At 44.5% G+C, this 27,414-nt stretch overlaps 1 protein-coding gene across 8 annotated transcripts in view; it reads left to right on the plus strand.

Annotated features, from left to right (window-relative positions):
* The window catches only part of dmd (dystrophin), a 2,562,635-nt gene that overhangs the window by 1,749,158 nt on the left and 786,063 nt on the right, over positions 1 to 27,414 (plus strand). For all 8 annotated transcript variants that reach the window (XM_086007360.1, XM_086007362.1, XM_086007361.1 and 5 more), the window contains one exon: positions 404 to 553. In XM_086007360.1, the coding sequence (XP_085863486.1) occupies positions 404 to 553 (150 nt within the window). The remainder of the gene's footprint in view (positions 1 to 403; positions 554 to 27,414) is intronic.

Below are 27,414 nucleotides of genomic sequence, written 5' to 3' on the forward strand. Positions count from 1 at the left end.
CCCTCCGTTGGTGGTTTACAGGTGGGAGGGAAGGGAAATCGGCTAATGTCTCAAGCCCCACCCTCTTGCTGTTACTTACATATAGTGGATGGGCAATAGTCAGGCAACTGACTGTGCTGGTAGTGGGGAGGGGAGGTAAATGTGTGCTGCCAGTATTAGCAGCAGGAATTCAGTGTTCAACCTCCCTGTCCCATTTTCCTCTGAACAAAGCTTTGGGACCACCTGAAAACAGGTGGATTCCTGGAGGAAAATACAGCCCACGGTGCCTTTTAACCCTCAGTCTCGCTCTTCATCGAATAATAATGTAGCCCCTTTAGAAACATATTTGATATTGTATATAATTTAGTATTGGCTAATAACAGTCCACAAATAGAAAATGCACCTCCTCTTTCAATTTTTTCAGTTGCGTGTGGAAGAATTACCCCCACGGAAAGGGATATTGAAACGTATAAATGAGAGTGGAGGAGCGGCACTCAAAAGCACATCTCTGGTCCCAGAACAACGCTTTAAACTGGAAACTGGACTCCTGCAGGCTAATAATCGCTGGACAAAGGTATGAACTAATGGAAAATTCACACATTCCAGAGAATAGGAATCATTAATAATGTGGTGGGGATAATAATGATTAAGTTTATTAATCAATCTAAGAAGAGTGAATAGAATTTAAATACTCCATATTTTCTATTGGGTAATTATTTTTTGCTACAGACCTATTTGTTTAACCTATATCACTGCCAGAAGCCTGATGTTATGAATCAGTGTTCCTCTTTGGCTTGATTTCAGATTACCAAGCTAATTCTATTTAAGACTGCGATTCTCACACGAGATTAATTTACCAGGATATTGATTTGCTTCAACTAGAAGGTTTTTGGAAAACTTATATCTTAACTTTTTCAAACGGTTAACACAATGACGTATGTTGCATTGAGTTATATCATTATTTCACCTCCGTATTGCATACAACAACTTGTATTTATATAGCGCCTTTAACGTAGTAAAATGTCCCAAGGCACATCAAAGGAGTATTATAAGACAAAAAATTGGCACCGAGCTACATAAGACATTAGGGCAGATCATATCTGTGATGAAAATGGCACAGACATGTTTCTCAACAAAAAAAAAGGTTTGCTCAACACATTTGCAAGAGGACAATATACTTTAACTTTCCATGAAGAAAAGCATAACTCTCCTACCCAGTTTCATTGCATTTGCTACTTGTTCTTTTGTTTCATGCTTCCTTTCTACAGGACCAGTTACTTCATTCCTCCCTCAGTTATATGGCCAATTTAAGACAATCATTTTCCTCTTTGATTTATTAATTGCCTAATTTGGTGGTCAGATTTCTAAGGATAATGGAGGAGAAGCTATGTAGTATGCAGATAATGTTAGAGTTGATTATAAAAGTTGAGATGGTCTAAAGCGCTGACTATATACTTGTATGATAGCGTAAACCAGGGGTATAACTATACTAATACAAAAGCAAAATACTGCGGATGCTGAAAATCTGAAATAAAAACAGAAAATGCTGGAAATACTCAGCAGGTCAGGCAGCATCTGTGGAGAGAGAAACAGAGTTAACGTTTCAGGTCGATGACCCTTCATCAGAACTGGAAAAAGCTGGAGATGGAACAAATTTTTAAGCAAGTGCAGGGGCAGGGAAAGGGGGGAGGGGAGGAAAGAACAAAAGGGATGATGGTGCAAGGCAAAAGGAGATGGTAATGGGACAAGTTAAGAAACAAAAGATGGCTCTAGATGAAGTGTAAATGGCGCTGGCAGAATGAAAGACAGCTGCCACGTGAGAGAGAAAAAAAAAGGAAAAAAAAGGATAGGGGCAGAGGTTATGGTCTGAAATTGTTGAACTCGATGTTGAGTCCCTTCCCCTCCCTCCCGGAACCACAATAGGGTTCCCCTTGTCCTCACCTTTCACCCCACCAGCCTCCACATTCAAAGGATCATCCTCCGCTATTTCCGCCACCTCCAGCGTGATCCCACCACCAAACACATCTTCCCCTCACCTCCCCTTTCAGTATTCCGAAAGTGGTCAGATTGTGCAATCACAGGGTGATATACTGTCACTATAAAATAGAGGCTATTGTGTGTCCACAGAAGTAACAGGAGCTCTAATAAGTTTTTAATGAAACTTATACCCACATAGTTAATTTAATACATAATAATAATAGATATATTTGGATACTATGGACTGAGATGATCAGATTCTCCAGAGGACATGCTGCAAGGGTACTCTGTATGAAAGAGAGTTAACCAGGGTGAATAGTGAAAATAGGTAAATATTCTACAGGTAAATATTCTGACAAAGGGTCATCGACCTGAAACGTTAACTCTGTTTCTCTCTCTACAGATGCTGCCTGACCTGCTGAGTATTTCCAGCATTTTCTGTTTTTATTTCAGATTTCCGGCATCCGCAGTATTTTGCTTTTGTATAAATATTCTGCAGTTTTGGTTGATTCGCTTTTGAAATTGAAGAATATTTACATAAACTAGTTCACCTCTTTAATCAGTTTTGATAGGTTAGAATGTCCATGGCTTGTGGAAGAATTGGGCTTGCTGAGCTGAATGGACTTTCTTTGTTTCATGTTTTCTCAACTTGGAACTTGAACCATTTCGAGTCAAGGACTTCTCCATGACTCATACCAATGATACCCAGTGATGATCCATCAGGAAGCATGCTTGTAATAAGATGAGATGTACTGTTCTTCTTTCTTTCAATGGGTAACATGAGTTACTGCTTAATTTAGTTGCTTAGCAGGGAAACTAATAAGACACATAGGGGAGAAATTGTTTAGCAAATGAATACAGTTGCGAAACGGACAGCACACCCTAAGAGGTCGTCCCAAGACTCACCCAAAATTGTTTCTCGGGCTTCGATACCGTGAAACAATTGTGGTGGGGTGCCAAATGGGCATCCCGATGAAGCTTGCTAGTTGGGCCCAGCTTAAAACCGGCTGGCTCAGATGCTGGCAGTGGCTCCCAGATAGGTCATGAGGGGGTGGGAGAAAAATGGGGGGGTGGGGGCAAGCGTGGTTGGCAGCAGCCCGCAGTATTGCTATGAAGCTAGGAGGTAAATGAACCAAAAGTTTATTTACTTACCTTGTCATACATAGAAACATACATAGAAGATAGGAGCAGGAGTAGGCCATTGGGCCCCTCGAGCCTGCTCCGCCATTCAATGAGATCATGGCTGATCATCCAAACTCAGTACCCTGTCCCTGCCTTCTCCCCATATCCCTTGATCCCTTTAGCCTTAAGAAATATATCCAACTCCTTCTTGAATATATTCAGTGTCCTTCAGTGATCCCTTTAAAGAAAACTGGTTAGGCTGCTGTATTCCCAGAAAAACAAGTCAGAACTTGTTCAGTGTAAGCTCTGAGTAGTTTTTGACTAATTTCAGATCGGGGTCCTTAAACAGGCGCTCGATCCCTCATTGACATATTCATGGAGCCCAATGCCAGGGACGCATGAATATCACCTGTACCAATCTGGCAGCAGAAGCATTACAGGTGCACTTGGACTTGGGATATTGCCCAGCAAAATTGGATCTTTTTGCCCCTGTTTTGCTGCCGAGAATCAGGTGAAACAAGGTACAAGTTCACCCCTATAATTGTCACACGCAATTCAAATGACACTGAGTCCTTCTTCAGTAACCCTAAACTGTCCAGTACGTCAAGTGCTTGCCCTATTTCATTATTTGTACTTACGTCTGAATGATCTGAACGATATAATTTATGATATTTACATGGTTATGTTAGTGATTTCTGCTCAAATTTGTGTTTTATTTGTGAGAGGAAACTAAGCACATTACCTTGTTGCCAATAGGAATGTCTAAGAAGGATGGCTACAAATTGCTTTTAAACTCTAAACCCTAACATGAGGTAACGAGTAGACACGGGGAGCTGTGCTTGCCAGTATTTTCAGTGCCTGTTCGAAAGGACCTGTTTGGTATAACAGTTCTGTAATCGGTTTTTCAGATTTTATTGTGCAGTAAATGGATTGATATATTAGGCCCAGAGCCAGTGAACCAAGGCATTGGAGGTTTGCTGTAGGAATTTAATACACTTTAATGTTATTCCTGGGCTGTTGTCAGTGGAAAGAGATGAGCTGGATTATTAGAGAGTAAGCGGGGTGCCAGAATTCCCATCTGCCTCATTCATCCAGCACAGCCTTTCAGACTCCTACAGTATATGTGATGAGTATTATTGTAGAATGCTGATGGTGGCCTCATCCGGTACTGTTTTTAAATATGGATATTCAGTAATGGAGTAAATTTATGTAGCCAAGCAAGCCAATCCGCTATTAATTTCAAGTACCCATTAATTGGTTTCACTGTCAATTTCGTATGTTCGCAGAGAGGGGCTGAAAATCAAGAAGATGCAGGTTAAATTAAATCAAGTTTTTTAACACTGGCCAGAGAGAGAGGCGTTTAGCAGCTGCACGGCTTGACTGCTCATGTGGAGCGTGTGACAGATGGATGTACAATAGCTGCAACACACCAAAGTCATGGCAAGGTCACAGTTCACACTCAGCAGCTTGTTTTGACAATGTTAGTACAAATTTCACTGACACCAGTAGTAGCAGGCTCATCAAAGTTATGAAACAATCTTTTTTTTCCAAATCCCAGGATTTGCTTTCTAGGCAGACACAATCTGAGTCATAAAACTGGTGAATCCTTGGAAGCCACATCACTGTATATGTGTGAATTAGACCCACTCAGCGATAGTTAAACATTCTTCCTTTTTAGTCTTTATTTACATCGCGTTTAATCACAAATTTTAATTAATATTACTAAAATTAAAATACAAGTAAAACATTTTTGGAGGGTTCATTATAACATTTGACATATGACATTTTTACTACTCTCAAGGAAATAACATGTAGAAGGATGGTGTTGCATTAATTTTAGCATTTTTTTCAGTCTGCTAAATATCTGTCATAACATGCACTGTCACAATTTATTTATTGCCTTGTCAATAAAATCCCCACAAATCACACCAGTGTATTCAGTGAAATACAAGGCCTGATTTTGAGAGACAAACAAAAGATGCTTTATGATGGCCCAATACGCAGGCATACAGGGGACAGACAGGCTTACTGAATTTTGTGATGTAAAGCCTGCCCCCTATTTTGAATAGGCCAAATTTACAGGTAAAGCTTGCCCAGAAAGCTAAGCACTTAGCATACATAGTGGGGGACTGCATAATCCAGGAATGCAACAGTTCTTAAAAGCTGCAGCTCGCTATAAAAGAGGATGGTGTGGTGGTGACAGAAAGGTTGACTAATTGTTCACAATGGTAATGTGGAGACACGGATCTCTTTGATGTTGTAAGGTTGCAGGTTCAGTTGAAGGAGCTGAATGCCACCACCTAGTAAAAGCCAGCTCAAAATTACAGGATTGTCCATCGAATCAATGTAATCACCCTGTACCCTCATACCTTGTTGGAAATTAGGACAAAGTGTGCTGGTAGTGGGAACAAGATAAAGGTGTGTGTGTGTGTGCGCTCCTTATTTTTGCACATGGTTCCCATGAGACACATCAAGCATGGCACAGACTTATGCTGGGAATTGTTTCAGCCTCTGAGAGTTACTATTTGAAACACTGTATACAACTATTTTCTTTTGTATACACACTTGCATTGTGACTAAACTGTATGAAATTCTTTTCTTGAATGTGGAGGTGACAGCTGAGCAACAGCAAACATATGCTGAGGCATTCATGCCAGGGTACACCTCAGCTTTTTGAGGGTTTCTCATGGGACCAGCAGCCACATGGAACATGGTCGAGTTCTCTCCAGTGCCACATCCCCTGCGTTTCTTCTCTTTCGAATAACATGGGCACCATTGAATATCACTCACCGAAAGCATCATGCCTGTCAGTCGGGATAAGATGCTACTGATGTGGGGAACAAAGTTTTGGTGGTCAGATACAGCCTATACATTAATTGAATGCAAACCCTTTAGGTTCATGAAGGTCATGAGGTTGATATGAAGAATACTGATAGCTACGTGTATTCCATGTTTGACTCTTTGCAATCGAGGGATCCCTTAGTGAAACCTGCAAGTCTTGTCAAGCTGATACATCCTTTCCATAGTAATGGAGATGATAGCCCATGCAAACACAGTGGTTGTCACTTCTTTGATAGATGTATACACTGCAAACTGCCCAATATGATAGATGTCTTATGAGCTGGTTTGGAAGGATCTGGCTGCATGAAAGCTGTAGTAACTTTCACTTCTTTGGAAAGAGCTGTCTGATCCAGATGTTGTGTGCAGATCATTGTGCAGCAGATGACACAACTCTATGGCAGCCTATCTTGTGAAGTGGAGAAGGCTGTGGAACATTGTGTGATTTCCCAAGTCATGAAAGGTGCTAAATAAATACTTTGGAGGCTAAATTGGGCCATGTAGCACCCGATTTGTAGGTGCCACTACAACTAAGACTCGAAAATGGGGTCCGAGAGGGACGCACACTTCCCATGGGAAGTGTGTAGGCTGCCATCTTGGTAAAGGTGTTTGCACGTGTGCCTAACAACCGCTGGAAGCATGCAGAGCAGTGAGATGATGATGCAAATCAGTGTGCAACGCTGCCATTTTCCAAATCCATCAACGCCAACGCCTGTCTTGAACCTCGCACAGCTGAACACGATGTTAAACAGAATGAAGGACCCCCCACCAGTGCTATTTAAAAGGATCATGAAATACTTACAAGTTAGTTACTGGATTATTTCTTCTTGCTGCTGGTGCAATTGTACATGTTTTTGGAGGTTCCCAATGCTTGGCTAAAGTTTAATTACTCTACAGGGAGTGGTCTAGTTGGTCTTGCAGTACTTGTTTTGTCATATAAAATATTGTGGTGAAAGAAGTTGCTTCCAGACTTGAGTGGCCTGCTAGGGCTTCCTCTGGGATTTGAGCATGACTGGGAGAATGTAGAGCAGGGCAAGCTGCTAGGAGAGAGAGGAGGAGGGGGAGCAGGGCACTCAGCAGGAGGCTACATCCGCAGAGGGTCTTCAGGGAGCAATTCTCTCACCTCAACTTCATCAAGGACCAGTGCATGAGATGTCTTCATTTCACAAAACATAAGAACATAAGAAATAGGAGCAGGAGTAGGCCATACGGCCCCTCGGGCCTACTCCGCCATTCAATAGGATCATGGCTGATCTGAATCTAGACTCACGTCCACTTCCCTGCCCTCTCCCCGTAACCCCTAATTCCCTTATCTGCTAGGAAAATGTCAATCTCCATTTTAAATTTATTTAATGTTGCAGCTTCCACAGCTCTCTGTGGTAGCAAATTCCACAGATTTACTACCCTCTGAGTGAAGAAGTTTCTCCTCATCTCAGTTTTGAAAGGGCAGCCCCTTATTCTAAGATTATGCCACCTAGTTCTAGTCTCAGCCATCAGTGGAAACATCCTCACCGCATCCACCCGATCAAGCCCCCTCACAATCTTATATGTTTTGATAAGATCGCCTCTCATTCTTCTGAACTCCAATGAGTAGAGTCCCAACCTACTCAACCTTTCCTCATACGTCAACCCCCTCATCTCTGGAATCAACCGAGTGAATCTTCTCTGAACCGCCTCGAGAGCAAGTATATCTTTTCTTAAATATGGAAACCAAAACTGCACGCAGTATTCCAGGTGTGGCCTCACCAATACCCTGTATAACTGCAGCAAGACTTCCCTGTTTTTATACTCCATCCCCCTTGCAATAAAAGCCAAGATTCCATTGGACTTCCTGATCACCTGCATACTAACTTTTTGTGTTTCATGCACCAGGACCCCCAGATCCCTTTGTACTGTAGCACTTTGCAGTTTCTCTCCATTTAGATAATAACTTGCTCTTTGATTTTTTCTGCCAAAGTGCATAACCTCACACTTCCCAACATTATATTGCATCTGCCAAATCTCTGCCCACTCACTTAGCCTGTCTATGTCCTTTTGCAGGTTTTTTATGTCCTCCTCACTGCTTTCCCTCCCATCTTTGTATCGTCGGCAAACTTGGATATGTTGCACTTGGTCCCTTCCTCCAAATCGTTAATATAGATTGTAAAGAGTTGGGGTCCCAGCACTGACCCCTGCGGAACACCACTAGTTACTGATTGCCAGCCCGAGAATGAACCATTTATCCCAACTCTTTGTTTTCTGTTAGATAGCCAATCTTCCACCCATGCCAGTATATTACCCCCAATCCCGTGATTTTTTTATCTTGATCAGTAATCTTTTGTGTGGAACCTTGTCAAATGCCTTTTGGAAGTCCAAATACACTACATCCACTGGTTCCCCTTTATCCACCCTGTATGTTACATCCTCAAAGAATTCGAGCAAATTTGTAAAATATGACTTCCCCTTCGTAAAGCCATGCTGACTCTGTCCAATTAAATTATGTTTATCCAAATGCTCTGTTACTGTTTCCTTAATAATGGACTCCAACATTTTGCCAACCACAGATGTTAGGCTAACTGGTCTATAGTTTCCAGCTTTTTGTCTACTTCCCTTCTTAAATAAGGGTGTTACATTAGCAGTTTTCCAATCTGCCGGGACCTTTCCTGAGTCCAGGGAGTTCTGGAAAATGATCACCAATGCATCCACAATCCCTACCGCCACTTCTCTCAAGACCCTAGGATGTAGGCCATCAGGTCCGGGGGATTTATCCGCCTTAAGTCCCATTATTTTACTGAGTACCATCTCCTTAGTGATTTTAATCGTGTTTAGCTCCTCCCCCCCCCCCCCATTGCCCCCTGTTTGTCCAGTGTTGGGATATTTTTAGTGTCCTCTACTGTAAAGACTGATACAAAATATTTGTTCAGCGTCTTTGCCATCTCCATGTTCCCCACCACTAGTTTCCCGGTCCCATCCTCTAAGGGACCAACGTTCACTTTAGCCACCCTTTTTCTTTTTATATAACTATAAAAACTCTTACTATCTGTTTTTATATTTTTTGCTAATTTACTTTCATAATCTATCTTCCCTTTCTTAATTAATCTTTTTGTTATTTTTTGCTGTCTTTTAAAGTTTTCCCAATCCTCTATCCTCCCACTAGATTTGGCTACCTTATATGCCCTTGTTTTTAGTCGAATACTATCCTTAATTTCTTTACTTAGCCACGGATGGCTGTCTTTTCTTTTACACCTTTTATTCTCAGTGGAATATATATTTTTTGGAAGTTGTAAAATAACTCCTTAAATGTACACCACTGATCATGTATCGCCTTACCCTTTAATCTATTTTCCCAAGCCACTCTACTCAATTCCGCTCTCATACCTTCATAGTCTCCTTTATTCAAGCTTAGAACGCTTGTTTGAGATCCAACCTTCTCACCCTCTAATTGAATATGGAATTCAACCATGTTATGGTCACTCATTCCAAGGGGCTCCTTTACTAGGACATTTTTAATTAATCCTGTCTCGTTACACAGGACCAGATCTAAGGTTGCTTGCCCCCTGGTCGGTTCAGTTACATACTGCTCAAGAAACCCATCCCTAATGCACTCAATGAACTCATCCTCAAGGCAGCCCTGCCCAATTTGATTTGTCCAATTAATATGATAGTTAAAATCCCCCATAATTATAGATGCTCCCTTATTACAAGCCTCAACTATTTCCTGACCTCAGTGTGAAGACGTGACTTCGTTTCAAACACTCTGGTGGCTTCAAATTCTCCATTTTGCTTTTCACAATTTTCAGCAGATCTTCACCACCCTGGTACCATCTTATGTTCATTAATAAATAGACATTCTTATTATGAACACAGCTAGCTTTTGCTAGTTACTTTATTGAGCACATGTGGACTAGGTACTGTATCTGTGGAGGCTTCCATCTTGACTGCTGCCTTGTGGGTAGCCTAGTGCCTCATGGGTAATGTAGTCTTAATATATATACAGCTGGGTAGTGTAGTCTTATACATACAGCTATATACAGCTCTACGGCTCCACCCAGTGTCCACTATAGAATGACATGTTATTGATCATTACAGTCTCTGGGGCCTTTTATAGCCCCGCTCTGCCGCTCGAGATTCCCGCTGACGCTGTGAGGCCTTACCTGGTCTCTGGGACCTTTTATAGCCCCGCTCTGCCGCTCGAGTTTCCCGCCGACGCTGTGAGGCCTTTCCTGGTCTCTTGGGGCCTTTTATAGCCCCGCTCTGCCGCTCGAGTTTCCCGCCGATGCTGAGTGCAATCTGTCAACTGGAGCCTCAAAGCAGGGCAAGGGTAGCATTGCCTGTGGCTTTTTATGCATCTGGCTCCTTCCAGGCTGCTGCTGGAGATATAAGCAACATCTCGCAGTTTGCAGTGCACTGCTGCATAATGGAGATCACTGAGGCTCGCTATACAATGAGAGACACATTTATCTCATTCCATCTTGTCAGAAACAAGCAAAATAGAGTGAGCACAAGATTTTGCATGGATTGCAAGCAGGAATGATGTATGAGGAGAGATTGTGTTGATTAGGCTTATACTCACTGGAGTTTAGAAGATTGAGAGGGGATCCCATCGAAACCTATAAAATTCTGTCAGGACTGGACAGACTAGATGCAGGAAGGATGTTTCTGATGGCCGGGGAGTCCAGTACCAGGGGTCATAGTCTAAGGATAAGGGGTAAGCCATTTAGGACTGAAATGAGGAGGAATTTCTTCACCCAGAGAGTGGTGAACCTGTGGAATTCTCTGCCACAGAGGGCGGTGGAGGCCAGTTCATTAAATATATTCAAGAAAGAGTTGGATATATTTCTTAAGTCTAAAGGGATCAAGGGATATGGGGAGAAGGCAGGGACAGGGTACTGAATTTGGATGATCAGCCATGATCTCATTGAATGGCGGAGCAGGCTTGAAGGGCCGAATGGCCTACTTCTGCTCCTATTTTCTATGTTTCTATGTCTATGTTTCTATTGTGCAGGATGCCATTGTCTGCATGCACAGTGCCTTGTGTGCATCTCATCTGAACTCAGTCCAATTCATCAACAGAAAGGGATTCCGCACCCTCAATGTGCAGCTGGTGTGTGATCACAGGCAGAACACCATGCAGGTGAATGCCCGTTATCCTGGCAGCAGTCATAATTCTTTCATTCTGTGGCAGTCCTCTGTTCCACCCGTATTTGAATCAACGCGGCAAGTCAAAGGCAGGAAGGTAGTGCAGGAGTCACCTGTGGTCATCTCCCTCCAAAACAGGTTTACCGTTTTGGGTACTGTTGGGGGAGATGACTTACCAGGTGAAGGCACCAGCAGCCAGGTTCAGGGCACCATGATTGGCTCTGCTGCACAGAAGGGAGGGAAAAAGAGGGATAGGGCTATAGTGATAGGGGATTCAATTGTAAGGGGGATAGATAGGAGTTTCTGTGGCCGAGACCGAGACTCCAAGATGGTATGTTGCCTCCCTGGTGCAAGGGTCAAGGATGTCTCGGAGCGGGTGCAGAGCATTCTGAAGGGGGAGGGGGATCAGCCAGTTGTCGTGGTACATGTAGGTACCAACGATGTAGGTAAAAAGAGGGAGGAGGTCCTACAAGCTGAATTTAGGGAGTTAGGAGCTAAATTGAAAAGTAGGACTTCAAAGGTAGTAATCTCTGGATTGCTACCAGTGCCACGAGCTAATAAGATTAGAGAGAGTAAGATAGATAAGCTAAATACGTGGCTTGAGCAGTGGTGCAAGGGAGAGGGATTTAAATTCCTGAGGCATTGGAACCAGTTCTTGGGGAGGAGTGACCTGTACCAAGGGGACGGTCTACACCTGAACTGTGAGGGAGCCGATGTCCTCGGGGTAATATTTTCTAGGACGGTTCGGGAGGATTTAAACTAATTTGGCAGGGGGATGGGAACCTAGGTAGTGGAAAAGAGGGAAGTCATATGAAGTCAGAAATAGATGGTAGAAAGGTGAGAAGCAATAAGCAAAGGAGAGAAACACAAAGGGCCAAACTAATTCATAATGAGAGTGTGAAAAAAGCAAGCCTGAAGGCTTTGTATCTTAATGCTAGAAGCATTAGGAACAAGGTGGATGAATTAGTTGTGGAAATAGAGGTAAACAAGTATGATTTGATTGGGATTACAGAAACGTGGCTGCAGGGTGGGCAAGGCTGGGAACTTAACATCCAGGGATATACAATATTTAGGAAGGATCGGCAAAAAGGTAGGGGAGGTGGGGTAGCATTGCTGGTAAAGGAGGGGATTAATGCAATGGAAAGGAAGGACATTAACTCGGATGAAACGGAATCTGTATGGGTAGAAATGAGAAATAGCAAGGGGAGAAAAACGTTAGTGGGTGTGATATATAGGCCTCCAAATAGTAATATGGAGGTGAGGGAAGGCATAAAAAGGGAAATTAGAGAAGCGTGCGATAAGAGCACAGCTGTCATCATGGGTGACTTTAATTTACATATTGATTGGACTACCCAAATTAGTAAAAATTCTGAGGAGGAGGAATTCCTGGAATGTTTTCGGGACGGTTATCTGGACCAATATGTCGAGGAGCCGACTCGAGATCAGGCCATTTTAGACTGGGTATTGTGCAATGAGAAGGGACTTATCACCAATCTTCTTGTACGAGGCCCCTTGGGTCAGAGCGATCATAATATGATCGAGCTCTCAGTCGAGATGGAGAGTGAGGAAATTGAATCAGAGACTAAGGTCCAGAACTTAAATAAAGGGAATTACGAGGGTATGAGACGGGAATTGGGTAAGATTGATTGGGTGGTGTTTCTGGGGGGATTGACAGTGGATAGACAATGGCAAGCATTCAAAGATAGAATGGAAGAATTCCAGAACATGTTTATACCGGTTTGGCATAAAAATAAACCTAAAAAGGTGACTCAACCGTGGATAACGAGGGAAATTAGGGACAGCATAAAATCAAAAAAAAGGGCATATCAACTGGCAAAAAAAAGCACCAGACCGGAAGATTGGGGGCAGTACAGGATACAGCAGAAGAGGACAAAGGGATTAATCAGGAAGGGGAAAATAGAATACGAAAGTAAACTTGCAGCAAAAATAAAGACAGACTGCAAAAGCTTTTATCGGTATATCAGGAGGAAAAGACTGGTAAAATCCCAAGTCGGTCCCCTGCAGTCCGATTCGGGAGAATATATAATGGAGAATAAGGAAATGGCAGACCAATTAAACTCATACTTTGGTTCTGTATTCACAAAGGAGGACACAAATAACCTCCCAGGAATATCGGCAAACATAGGGACTAATGAGAGGGAGGAGCTGACAGAAATTAGTATCTCTAGGGATATGGTGTTGGGTAAGTTGAGGGGACTGAAGGCCGACAAATCCCCGGGGCCTGATAAACTACATCCTAGGGTACTTAAGGAGGTGGCCCTGGAGATAGCAGATGCTCTAAGGATCATCTTCCGGAACTCCATTGACTCGGGAACAGTACCCGTGGATTGGAGGGTAGCTAATGTTACCCCAATATTTAAAAAGGGGGGTAGAGAGAAAGCAGGGAATTATAGACCAGTAAGCCTTACATCGGTTGTGGGCAAAATGCTAGAGTCCATTATTAAGGATAAAATAGCGGAGCACTTGACAAATGGGGAAAGGATCGGACAGAGTCAACATGGATTTACAAAGGGTAAATCGTGTTTGACTAATCTGCTGGAATTTTTTGAGGAAGTAACTGGTAAAATAGATGGGGGAGAGCCAGTGGATGTGGTGTACCTTGACTTCCAGAAAGCCTTCGATAAGGTTCCACACAAAAGATTGTCATGCAAAATTAAGGCTCATGGGATTGGGGGCAAAGTATTAACGTGGATAGAGAACTGGCTGGCGGATAGAAAACAGAGAGTTGGAATAAACGGCTCGTTTTCAGAGTGGCAGGCAGTGACCAGCGGGGTGCCGCAAGGATCTGTCCTGGGACCCCAGCTGTTCACAATATATATAAATGATCTGGATCAGGGAATTGGATGCAATATTTCCAAATTCGCTGACGACACTAAACTAGGAGGAGGGGTGGGCTCTGATGAGGATGTCAGGAGGCTACAGTGCGATTTGGACAGGTTGGGGGAATGGGCGGATACGTGGCAGATGCACTATAATGTGGATAAATGCGAGGTTATCCACTTTGGGGGTAAAAACAGGAGGGTAGATTATTATCTAAATGGCAATAGATTGGGAGATGGGGAAGTGCAGAGGGACCTGGGTGTTCTTGTGCACCAGTCACTGAAGGAGAGCATGCAGGTGCAACAGGCGATTAAGAAGGCAAATGGTATGTTGGCCTTCATATCAAGGGGGTTCGAGTATAGGAATAGGGATACCTTACTACAGCTGTACAAGGTGCTGGTGAGACCGCATCTGGAGTATTGTGTACAGTTTTGGTCGCCCCATCTGCGGAAGGATGTTCTTGCCATGGAAAGAGTGCAACGGCGATTCACCAGGCTGATACCTGGAATGGCGGGAATGACCTACGAAGAGAGATTAAATAGTTTGGGCTTGTACTCACTGGAGTTTAGAAGATTGAGAGGGGATCTCATCGAAACATATAAAATTATGGCAGGCCTGGACAGGCTGAATTCAGAGAGAATGTTTCCAATGGCCAGGGAGCACAGAACCAGGGGCCACAGTCTAAAAATAGCGGGCAAATCATTTAAAACAGAGATGAGGAAGAATTTCTTCACTCAGAGTGGTGAGCCTGTGGAATTCCCTGCCACAGAGGGCTGTGAAGGCTAATTCAATAAATATTTTCAAGAGAGAATTGGATATATTTCTGAAGGCTAAGGGGATTAAGGGTTACGGAGAAAAGGCGGGGACGGGGTACTGAACTGGTAAGATCAGCTATGATCTCAGACGAGGATCAGCCATGATCTCATTGAATGGCGGAGCAGGCTCGAAGGGCCGAATGGCCTACTCCTGTTCCTATCTCTATGTCTATGTCTATGTCTACTGGGCGACAAGGGTTATCCCCTCATGACATGGCTTATGACTCCAGTCCGGAACCCACGTACATGTGCACAGCAGACCTACAATGACAGCCATGCTGCCACAAGGAACATTATAGAGCCCACCATCAGCGTCCTCAAGCATCGCTTCTGCTCCCTGGACCGCTCTGGAGGAGCTCTGCAGCACTCAGCTGAGCGGATATCAAGATTTGTGGTAGTATGCCGCATGCCGCACAACCTGCCCATTATGAGAGAACAGCCCTTGCCACCACCTATCAGGTGATAAGCTGAGAAGTAGGAGCATGAAGAGGAAGAGAAGGACATTGAATAGGAGGAGGCGGAAGAGGAAGGAAGGCGGCAACCTAGACAGCCACTTTCTGACCGGGCTCTACGTGATCATATTATTCATGAGCAAATGCAGAAACCTCAAGTACACCTCCACATTCACCAACTGTCCCACACTCCTTACCTATCCTCTATCACTGACCATCGCATCCTCAGTGTGATGCATCAACACAAAATAAAAACTACCAGCAAATGCAAATTCAAATCCAATTTTCAAAATTCACTCATTAGTTTTATTTTGTACGCATTATTTAATCACCCTTGTGCATTTCCTTAGTGCCTGTCGTCTGTGTGCCTTTACCTTTCCCAGTGCTCCTAAGAGGTGCTTCCCCTTTGGCTGCAGCATGGGGGGTGGAAGGCTACTGACCATCAGTTGAGGACACTGCAGATGGCCTTGGAGGATGACCTCGAGCAACTCTGGGCCTAGAGGACCCGGCTTCAGACTGCACCATTTCGGCCTGGGCTGCAGCAGTCTGGGCCATCTGGCTGACGAGCAACAGCAAGGAAACTATGGAGTGGCAGGTGTGGGAGCAGGAATGCTGTCATCCTGAGAGAGGACAGTAGGTTCCTGTTTCATGGAGCCACTTGACATTGATGGCAGACTTTCTGGCAGGCTTTCCAGTGCACCAAGCATTTGGTTGTGTCCATCCATCAGTATTTTGCTATCAGCCTTCTTCTGTAGCCTGGGTCATCTAATTCTCTGACTCCTCTGCAGCAGAACTAGTGTGCAACCTCGTCTTCCAGCAATTTGGCACCTGCACTACCATTCCCCCCCCCACCCCCTCTGCCCTGGCTCCTGCGCCCGAAGTTTCACCGCGTGCAGATCCCTCATCTATCCTAGCCTCTAAAATACATGCAGTGTCAGCCCCTGAGCTGGTGGCTGCAAGTGTAAGATTGAGTGACCGTGTCTCTTCAACTTCACTGTCGTTCTTGAGTATCTGAAATGGAAGGGTTGAATTAAGTTATGGTGTGGGGAGAGGAGAAAGAAAGACGTGCGTGCTTACACCATCTGCAGCGTGTGAGTCAGAAAAGATTGTGGGATGATGGAGATGTAGGAAGAGAGAATGAGGATTAGGTATGCTGATACCCTCATCGTCGATCGCTTCAGCGCCACCAGCGGCCACGGCCTCAGTAATGTTCCTTCCCATAATGGTCAGCACTGCCTCCTCCATGGGGTTAAAACGTGAAGGCGTGCTTGTCCTCCTCCAGTTATTTCCTGCTGCCTCCTGTTATGCCCCACCTTCTTCTGTAAGTAAGAGGGAATTGTGTCAGTGAGTGTCCCGCAATATGTTTGGGTGATGTGGCTGTCATCGTTGAATAGCTGCCAGTGGGTATGAAACTTGCAACAGTGCTAAGTGTGTGAGGGCAAGGTAAACCATATGAATTGAAGGGTTGAGTTCTGATTGATGGAAATTGCTGGTAGGTGAGTTGGGGTGTTGTGAATTGAGCAGTGGATGAGATTAGTGGTCCAGCTGGCAGGATTTGCCATTTGAAGATTGAACTCGCTCACCTTGACAACTCATGTCACATCATGAGAGTGCTTGGAGTTTGGGTAAGTGTGAGAGTTCTTTAATTGTTATTTCTCTTAAATCATTCTTGATAAGATTACTTAAGCAGTTAAAGTAAAGGGGAAAAGTTAAATATTTGGGATTCTGTTGGTTTAAGAAGAGTAAAGCAAGGTTACACTGCAGTAGGAGTAAATTGGCACAGCAGGCAGTGGAAACCAGTTTTCTAACCAATCAGCAGGGGTGACTCATTTGGCTGTAAACAAACAAACAGTATAAAAAGACCAGTCCTAGTGCGAGCAAGCACTGAGTGCGAGTCATCAAAGAGTGCTCTGAGTTTCGGTAAGTGTGAGTTAGGGTAAGTGGGGTGTTAGGTGCTCTTTTCAAACTTTAACTCTGTGGGTTGTAGTTAATAAGGCCTTTCTGGTGCAGAGTGACTGTTGGTAAACCATTTAACTGGTGTAACTAGAGGGATTGATTTAATTTAAATCCAATTAATTAAAGGGGATACTAGCATCTAAAATCGGGCAGAGGGTGTCCATAACTAACAATAAAAAATTTAATTAATTACATAGAATGGAGCAGGTGATGTGTTACTGTTGCGAGATGTGGGAGCCGGTGAACCCCATTGAGGCTCACGGTGATTACGTCTGTGACAAGTGTCTGCTGCTACAGGAACTCCAGCTCCGTGTTGATGAGCTGGAGTCTGAGCTTCAGACACTGCGACACATCAGGGAGGGGGAGAAGTACCTGGACTCCGTGTATCAGGAGGTGGTCACACCTATGAAGTTAATGAATTCAGATGTAGCCCATGGTCAGGGACAGGACGGTCTGACTACGAGTGAGGCAGGTACGGGGACCCAGGAGGTAGAGCTGGAGGAGCTGCAGCCCTTGCTCTTGTTCAACAGGTTCAAGGTTCTTACTCCCTGTGGGGACAGGAGCAGGGACTGCAGGGAGGATGAGCAACTTGGCCACAACACCGTGGAATGGGGGGCCATTCAAGACGGGGGAGTAAATAGAAATGTTGTAGTGGTAGAGGATAGTATTAGGGGGATAGATAGAGTTCTCTGCAGCCGAGGGCGAGAGTCCCGAAGGCTGTGTTGCTTACCTGGTGCCAGGGTTAAGGACATCTCCTCTGGGCTGGAAAGAAACTTACAGTGGGAGGGGGTGGATCCAGTTGTCGTGGTCCATGTTGGTACAAACGACATAGCTAGGACTAGGAAGCCGGTTCTGTTAAAGGAGTATGAACAGCTAGGGGTCAAATTAAAAAACAGAACCTCAAGGGTAATAATGGATTATTACCTGAGCCACGAGCGAATTTGGCTAGGACAAATAAAATTAGAGAGTTAAATGCGTGGCTCAAAGACTGGTGTGGGAGAAATGGGTTTTGCTTCCTGGGACACTGGCACCAGTACTGGGGCAGGAGGGAGCTGTTCCATTGGGACGGGCTTCACTTGGCCAGTGCTGGGACTAGAGTCCTGGCGGATCATATAACTAGGGCTGTAGAGAGGGCTTTAAACTAACTGGTGGGGGGGAGGTTCCGAGAGAGCAAATATTAAAAATGACAACAGAGAAGGTCATAGACTTAGGTAGCAGTGGGGAAATTAAAAACCAGAGCGTGTCAGGAAGGGGCAGAAGGTATGGAGTAAAAGGTAAAGTAATAAAAAGGGCAAAAGCAGGAACTAAGTGTCACAAAACATATTTGAAAGTTCTCTATCTGAATGCACGTAGCATTCGTAACAAAATAGACGAGTTAATGACACAAATAACTACATATGGGTATGATCTTGTGGCCATTACAGAAACATGGCTGCAGGGTGACAATGCCTGGGAATTAAACATACCAGGTTATTTAACGATCAGGAAGGACAGGCAGGAAGGAAGGGGAGGTGGGGTGGCTATGTTAATAAAGGAAGGAATCACTGTAATACAGAGAAATGATATTGGGTCAAAAGATCAGGATAATGAAACAGTTTGGGTGGAGGTAAGGAATAATAAGGGGAAAAAAACACTGGTGGGCGTAGTCTATGTGCCTCCGAACAGTTGCAACTCTGTTGGACGGAGTATCAATCAGGAAATAGTTGAGGCTTGTAACAAGGGAACATCTATAATTATGGGGGATTTTAACTATCATAGTAATGGGACAAATCAAATTGGGCAGGGCTGCCTTGAGGATGAGTTCATTGAGTGTATTAGGGATGGGTTTCTTGAGCAGTATGTAACTGAACTGACGGGGCAAGCAACCTTAGATCTGGTCCTGTGTAACGAGACAGGATTAATTAAAAATGTCCTAGTAAAGGATCCCCTTGGAATGAGTGACCATAACATGGTTGAATTCCATATTCAATTAGAGGGTGAGAAGGTTGGATCTCAAACAAGCGTGCTAAGCTTGAATAAAGGAGACTATGAAGGTATGAGAGCGGAATTGAGTACAGTGGATTGGGAAAATAGATTAAAGGGTAAGACGATACATGATCAGTGGTGTACATTTAAGGAGTTATTTTACAACTTCCAAAAAATATATATTCCACTGAGAATAAAAGGCTGTAAAAGAAAAGACAGCCATCCGTGGCTAAGTAAAGAAATTAAGGATAGTATTCGACTAAAAACAAGGGCATATAAGGTAGCCAAATCTAGTGGGAGGATAGAGGATTGGGAAAACTTTAAAAGACAGCAAAAAATAATATAAAGATTGATTAAGAAAGGGAAGATAGATTATGAAAGTAAATTAGCAAAAAATATGAAAACAGATAGTAAGAGTTTTTATAGTTATATAAAAAGAAAAAGGGTGGCTAAAGTAAATGTTGGTCCCTTAGAGGATGAGACCGGGAAATTAATGGTGGGAAATATGGAGATGGCAAAAACACTGAATGAATATTTTACATCGGTCTTTACAGTAGAGGACACTAAGAATATCCCAACACTGGACAAACAGGGGGCTATGGGGGGAGGAGAAGCTAAACACGATCAAAATCACTAAGGAAGTGGTACTCGGTAAAATAATGGGACTCAAGGCGGATAAATCACCTGGACCTGATGGCTTACATCCTAGGGTCTTGAGGGAAGTGGCGGTAGGGATTGTGGATGCATTGGTGATAATTTTCCAAAACTGCCTGGACTCAGCAAAGGTCACGGCAGACTGGAAAACTGCTAATGTAACACCCTTATTTAATAAGGGCAGTAGACAGAAGGCTGGAAACTATAGACCGGTTAGCCTAACATCTGTGGTAGGTAAAATTTTGGAGTCCATTATTAAGGAGACAGTAACAGGACATTTGGATAATCATAATTTAATAGGACAAAGTCAGCATGGTTTTATGAGGGGGAAGTCATGTTTGACAAATTTGCTGGAGTTCTTTGAGGAAGTAACATATAGGGTGGATAAAGGGGAACCAGTGGACGTAGTGTATTTAGACTTCCAAAAGGCATTTGACAAGGTGCCACACAAAAGATTATTGCTGAAGATAAAAAATCATGGGATTGGGGGTAATATTCTGGCATGGATAGAGGATTGGCTGTCTAACAGAAGGCAGAGAGTTGGGATAAATGGTTCATTCTCAGACTGGCAATCAGTAACTAGTGGTGTTCCGCAGGGGTCAGTGCTGGGTCCCCAACTCTTTACAATCTATATTAACGATTTGGAGGAGGGGACCGAGTGTAACATATCAAAGTTTGCAGGTGATACTAAGATGGGAGGGAAAGTAGTGAGTGAGGAGGACATAAAAAACCTGCAAGGGGACATAGACAGGCTAAGTAAGTGGGCAGAGATTTGGCAGATGGAATACAATACTGGAAAGTGTGAGGTTATGCACTTTGGCAGGAAAAATCGTAGAGCAAGTTATTATCTTAATGGCAAGAAACTGGAAAGTACTGAAGTACAAAGGGATCTGGGGGTCCTGGTGCACGAAACTCAAAAGGTTAGTATGCAGGTGCAGCAAGTGATTAAGAAGGCCAATGGAATGTTGGCTTTCATTGTTAGGGGAATAGAATATAAAAATAGGGAGGTATTGCTTCAGTTGTACAAGGTATTGGTGAGACCGCACCTGGAATACTGCATACAGTTTTGGTGTCCATACTTAAGAAAAGACATACTTGCTCTCGAGTCAGTACAAAGAAGGTTCACTCGGTTAATCCCGGGGATGAGGGGATGGACATATGAGGAGAGGTTGAGTAGATTGGGACTCTACTCATTGGAGTTCAGAAGAATGAGAGGCGATCTTATTGAAACATATAAGATTGTGAAGGGGTTGGATCGGGTGGATGCGGGGAGGATGTTCCCGATGATGGGTGAAAGTAGAACTAGGGGGCATAGTCTTAGAATAAGGGGCTGCTCTTTCAAAACTGAGATGAGGAGGAACTACTTCACTCAGAGGGTGGTAGGTCCATGGAATATGCTGCCCCAAAAAGTTGTAGAAGCTACATCATTACATAAATTTAAAACAGAAATAGACAGTTTCCTAGAAGTAAAGGGAATTAAGGGTTACGGGGAGCGGGCAGGAATTTGGACATGATTCTAGGTTCGGATCGGACATGGCCCTGTGGGTAGCGGAGCGGGCCCAGGGGCCGTGTAGCCTGATCCTGCTCCTATTTCGTGTGTCTAATTCTGTTAGATTCAGGAGATGGTTCTGCGATAGTAGATTGGCGGTTAGGATCAGATCAGCCATGATCTTATTGAATGGCGGAGCAGGCTCGAGGGGTCGATTGGCCTACTCCTGCTCCTATTTCTTATGTTCTTATTAAACTTCTTCCTGTACTGTATCCATGCTCTTGGAGCAACACTCCTGGCATTGACCTCCGCCGCTACTTCTTCCCACTGTTTCCTGAGCATATATCTCGAGGGCCACCTGCCTCCTCGCCCCCCCCCCCCCCGAAGATACAGGATCCTTCTCTCCATGTCTTGCACCAAGGCCTCCAGTGCATTATCAGAAAACATTGGTACACACACTCTCGCATGTTCAGCCATTCTTCAATATATTACAGCACAGATTCAGTTCACAAAGGACTCTCGCCACCTATTCCAGCCACAGTCCAGCTCTCCTTTAAGAAGTGCAGGCTACCTTTAAGTATTGCTAGCCACTCGCGATATCAGGCCCCCTGCTGATGCATGCAGCCAATGAATAGCGTGGGTAGCACCAGCAATCATGTAAAATAGCAGACAGCACCAATTTAACATGCTGCCTGCAACGCAATGAACGGGTGCAGGTTAATCTTGTACCGCGATTTCTGCACCTGTTTTCGGGGGTTATCCAATTTAACCGCCCTCCCCTCCCGTTTTTCTTTATTCACACTGACAATGAGGTCCATGGCCTACGTAGCCTTATCTCCACCTCCAGATCAATTTTGAACATTTCTCCACCAAATATTTTTTTTAATAGTTTGCGGATCTCACCAACATAGGATTTTGAATTTGGTTATTTTTAAAATAAGTTAGCTGGTTCAATTACTAATAATGATTGAAGTATTGGGTGCTTGTATTTTTCACAGTTAAGCTTAAAATAATTCAACTCCCAGTGAGGCTGTTAAGATGAGAACGGAACTGATTGAAATACTGGCTGCAAAGTCAATCTTACTGAACCTGCATCTTCTGCTGATTAGAGTCCACCATTGACCTGCTTTCAAAGGCACTTCTTCAAAAATAAATGTTTATTTAGACAAAGCAGTGACTAGGGTACAATATACAGACTCTATATGGGCATAAACTGTATTGTGAGCAAGATATACTAAATGGCTTTTTCTCATTTCCCAGGTTTGTATGTTCTTTTAGATTCTAATGGTAATTTCTCCATAATAAAAAAGTGTCCTGCATGAGCCATTCACAAGTTAATCACCTGATGAAGGATTTCCTAATATCAAAATATTTTGCAAAAAGAAATATAAATGGTTTCAACCTTGACAGCAAATCTCAGTTATTAATAAATCTGAGATCTCCGCAGACATTTGTTGTACATATCGGGATTTTTGACAGCTCGCTGCTCCAAACAGATTTTGGTGTTAAATTTCCTGCATTTGTCAATATCATGTTAACTCCAACAGCCACTTTGTACCATGGGATTTTTCAAAACTATTCCACTTCATGGAGACATCTTAATTTTAACTGCCTCCCAGCAGTTTTATTGCAGATTATTCCTATCAAGTTCTTGTCTGTACAATAGTAGCTGGAAAAATTGCTTTTTCTTTTTAAGTAATTCTTATTTCCCATGACAAAGTTAAATTGATGAAATCATGAGCTAGCTGTTGAAGGCACATGGGATGAATGAGTTAGACATTAAATTAAGGTAGACAAGAACACTTACAGAGCAAAAACAACCTGTTAAGGTGATGGATTGTAAAGCGAATTAAAGAATTACAAAGTCAAATAATAGTTTCATCTTGGAAACTTGAACAAGTCAAATCTGTATAAAACAACAACTTGCATTTATATAGCACCTTTAACATAGTAAAGTGTTCCAAGGCGCTTCACAGGAACATTATCAAACAAAAATTGACACCGAGCCACAAAAGGAGATATTAGGACAGAGGTAGGTTTGAAGGAGTGTCCTAAAGGAGGCGAGAGCGGTAGAGAGACAGAGAGTGACAACAAAAGCTTCTACCTCAGAGAGAGATTACGAATTTCAGTTTAAGTGGAATGATCTCCATTTTCTCCTACCTCTGGTTATAAGCAGACCTGAATTTACTGTAACTGCTAAAATTATAGAGAAAAATAAATAAACATTACTTGAGTGCACCTGAGTCCTCTGCAGCAGAACAATATGTGATCTCACCCTCTGGCAAGCTGGCACCTGTGGCATCCTATCCCCCTGCCCCAGCTCCTGTACCCATGTGGTCGGTGATTCGCCACATGAAGACACCTCCTCTACACTACTCTTTAAAGTATGCATGGTGCCAATCTGTGAGCTGGTGCTTCCCATGGTCAGATGGTGTGATGCTGCATCTTCAGGAAGGCTGGCCTCCTCTTTCTTAAGTGGCAGAGAGGCATCACTGTTTTTAGCACCTGAAATGAAAAAGAGGAACAAAGGTTAGCTTTTAGTGTGATGGGAGAGCAGAGGAAGATGAGTGGCTGCTAAAAGCAGTTGCTGCTTGTCATACAGAATGTTTCGGGTGCAATAGAAGTAAGAAGAGAAAAAAAGGATAAGGTGTGAACAAACTCTGTGTGGCCACTCGCCATGGCCATGACTCACCCCCTGCCTGTGATGGCCAGCATGTCGTCTTCCAGAGGGGAGAGAGTGTGCAGGCAGGCTTAGCCTCCACCGGTCGCCGCCTCCTGCCCATGTTGGGCAAGAAAAAAGAAAATGTATTAGTGACAGCCGTGTGAGGTGACTTGAGAATGTGACTGTCATGAATAGTTCATATGTTATGGGTTGTGAATTACAGGTGGTGAGAGGAGGAGGTACAGAGTGTGTGAGTAGGAGGAGAATGAGGTGGAGTAAAGTGTGACACAGTAGATTGTAGTGAAGTAGGGGAGAGGAGTGTTAAAGTAGGTAAGTCACCAGGACCTAGGGTGCTGAGGGATGTAAGGGTGGAAATTGCGGAAGCACTGGCCATAATCTTCCAATCCTCCTTAGATACGGGGGTCGTGCCAGAGGACGGGAGAATTGCAAATGTTCAAAAAAGGGTGTAAGGATAAACCCAGCAACTACAGATCAGTCAGATTAACCTCGGTAGTGGGGAAGCTTTTAGAAATGATAATCCGGGGCAAAATTAACAGTCACTTGGACAAGTGTGGATTAATTAAAGAAATCCAGCACGGGTTTGTCAAAGGCAAATCGTGTTTAACTAACTTGATTGAGTTTTTTAATGAGGTAACAGAGAAGGTTGATGAGGGCAATGCGGTTGATGTGGTGTGCATGGACTTCCAAAAGGCGTTTGATAAAGTGCCACATAATAGGCTTGCCAGCAAAGTTGAAGCCCATGGAATAAAAGGGGCAGTGGTAGCAGGAGATGCAAAATTGGCTAAGTGACAGGAAACAGAGAGTAGTGGCGAACGGTTGTTTTTCGGACGGGAGGAAGGTATACAGTGGTGTTCCCCAGGAGTCAGTACTAGGACCACTGCTTTTCTTGATATATAATAAGACTTGGACGTGGGTGTACAGGGCACAATTTAACATTTGCAGATGACAGTGAGGAGAATAGTGACAGACTTCAAGAGGGCATAGACAGACTGGTGGAGACGTGGCAGATGAACTTTTACGCAGAAAAGTGTGAAATGATACACATTTTGGTAGGAAGAATGAGGAGAGGCAATATAAACTAAAGGTTACAATTCTAAAGGGGATGCATGAACAGAGAGACCTGGGGGTATATGTGCACAAATCGTTGAAGGTGACAGGGCAGGTTGAGAAAGCGGTTAAAAAAGCATATGGGATCCTGGGCTTCATAAATAGAGGCAGAGAGTACAAAAGCAAGGAAGTTATGATGAACCTTTATAAAACCCTGGTTCAGCCTCAACTGGAGTATTGTGTCCAATTCAGGGCACTGCACTTTAGGAAGGATGTGAGAGCCTTAGAGAGGGTGCAGAAAAGATTTACAAGAATGGTTCCAGGGATGAGGGACTTCAGTTACGTGGATAGACTGGAGAAGCTGGGCTTGTTCTCCTTAGAGCAGAGAAGGTTGAGAGGAGCTCTGATAGAGGTGTTCAAAATCATGAGTGGTCTAGACAGAGTAGATAGAGAGAAACTGTTACCATTGGCAGAAGGGTTGAGAAACAGAGGACACAGATTTAAGGTGATTGACAAAAGAACCAAAGGCAACATGAGGAAATTTTTTTTAACGCAGCAAGTGGTTAGTGATGTGCCTCAATTATTCCGAGACTCGAAGTTAGCAGAACAAAAGTAAGGCTTTTATTAACTCAGAACATAACACGTAAAATAGAGAGATGTCTACCTTCAGGAGGCTGATGCCGGACTGAAGTTAGATTACAAAGGAGCCAGGTATGGGCGGAGCCCTGCACACAACCAGTTCCAGCACATTCCAATGCATAATACATGAGGACTGGGGGAAGGGAAAAGACACAGAAAGCAGGCAGTTAGAAGACACAGAAAACAGGCAGTGATGAATGGAATATATTTCATCACATTCACCCCTTCTATAGATTTAGTCTGTTCGGGGGTTTGATAGTCCTCTGCGACCGACGTGGCTGTTGTGGTGCCGCGGGTGTCGGCTGGGTGTCCCCGGTAGCCTCCTGGGTCTCTGCCGGGGGTGCCGCCGGGGTTGTTGAAGGGGTAGTTGGTGGGGGTGCCGTTGGTCGATGTTCTTCCGGGGGTGATGAAAGAATAGTGGGTGGGTAAGGGTTGCTGTGATCGTCGTCGCTGCTATTGCCGTGGTTGTTGTTGATGCCGGCTGGGGCGACGTCTTTTATGGACACGGTGTCCTCCCTTCCGTCGGCGTGCCGGACATATGCGTATTGGGGGTTGGCGTGGAGTAGGTGTACTGGCTCCACGAGAGGGTCCGTCTTGTGGCCCCTCACATGCCTTCGCACGAGTACCGGACCTGGGGTGGAGAGCCATGACGGCATGGATACGCCCGAGGTGGATTTCCGGGGAAAGACAAACATTCGTTCATGAGGCGTGGTATTAGTGGCCGTACACAATAGCGACCGTATCGAATGGAGCACATCCGAGAGGAGTTCCTGCCAGCGGGAGATAGGGAGGCCCTTGGTCCTTAGAGCTAGAGTGACTGCTTTCCACACTGTCCCGTTCTCTCGCTCCACCTGGCCGTTACCCCGGGGGTTGTAGCTGGTGGTACGGCTCGTGGCGATCCCCTTGGACAGCATGTACTGGCGTAGCTCTTCACTCATGAAGGACGCCCCCCTATCCGTGTGGATATAGCTCGGCATACCGAACAGGCAGAACAGGCTGTTGAGGCATTTAATGACCGTGGCACTGGTCATGTCTGGGCAGGGGAAGGCGAATGGGAAACGGGAGTATTCGTCCACAATGTTCAGGAAGTAAACATTGCGGTCGACGGACGGGAGGGGGCCCTTGAAATCTAAGCTGAGCCGCTCGAAGGGCTGTGTAGCTTTGATTAAGTGGGCTCTATCTGGGCGGTAGAACCGAGGCTTGCACTCAGCGCAAGTGCGGAAGTTCCTGGTCAGAGACCGAACTTCCTCAATCGAGTAGGGTAAGTTACGGGACTTTATGAAGTGGAACAGCCGCGTGACCCCTGGGTGGCAGAGGTCGTTGTGGAGGGTCTGTAGCCGATCCTCGGTGGCGCTGGCACACATCCCTCGTGAGAGGGCGTCAGGGGATTCGTTAAGGGCCCCTGGCCGGTAAATGATGTCGTACTCGAAAGTGGAGAGCTCGATCCGCCACCTAAGAATCTTATCATTTTTAATCTTCCCCCTCTGTTTATTGTTGAACATAAACGCTACCGATCGCTGGTCGGTAAGTAGGGTGAAGCGTTTGCCGGCTAGGTAGTGGCGCCAGTGGCGCACTGCCTCCACGATGGCTTGGGCCTCCTTTTCCACGGAGGAGTGTCTGATCTCGGGGCCTTGGAGGGTCCTCGAGAAGAAAGCTACGGGCCGCCCCGCCTGGTTGAGGGTGGCCGCCAAGGCGAAGTCGGACGCATCACTTTCCACTTGAAATGGAGTGTTCTCGTCCACTGCCTGTAGCGTGGCCCGCTCAATATCCTGCTTAATGCATTTGAAGGCGGCGTGGGCCTCAGCAGAGAGCGGAAAAGAGGATGCTTTCAAGAGGGGG

This window comes from Somniosus microcephalus, chromosome 14, assembly GCF_052327205.1.
Source record: "Somniosus microcephalus isolate GS21.2 chromosome 14, FLI_Smic_1.0, whole genome shotgun sequence".
NCBI lineage: Eukaryota > Metazoa > Chordata > Chondrichthyes > Squaliformes > Somniosidae > Somniosus > Somniosus microcephalus.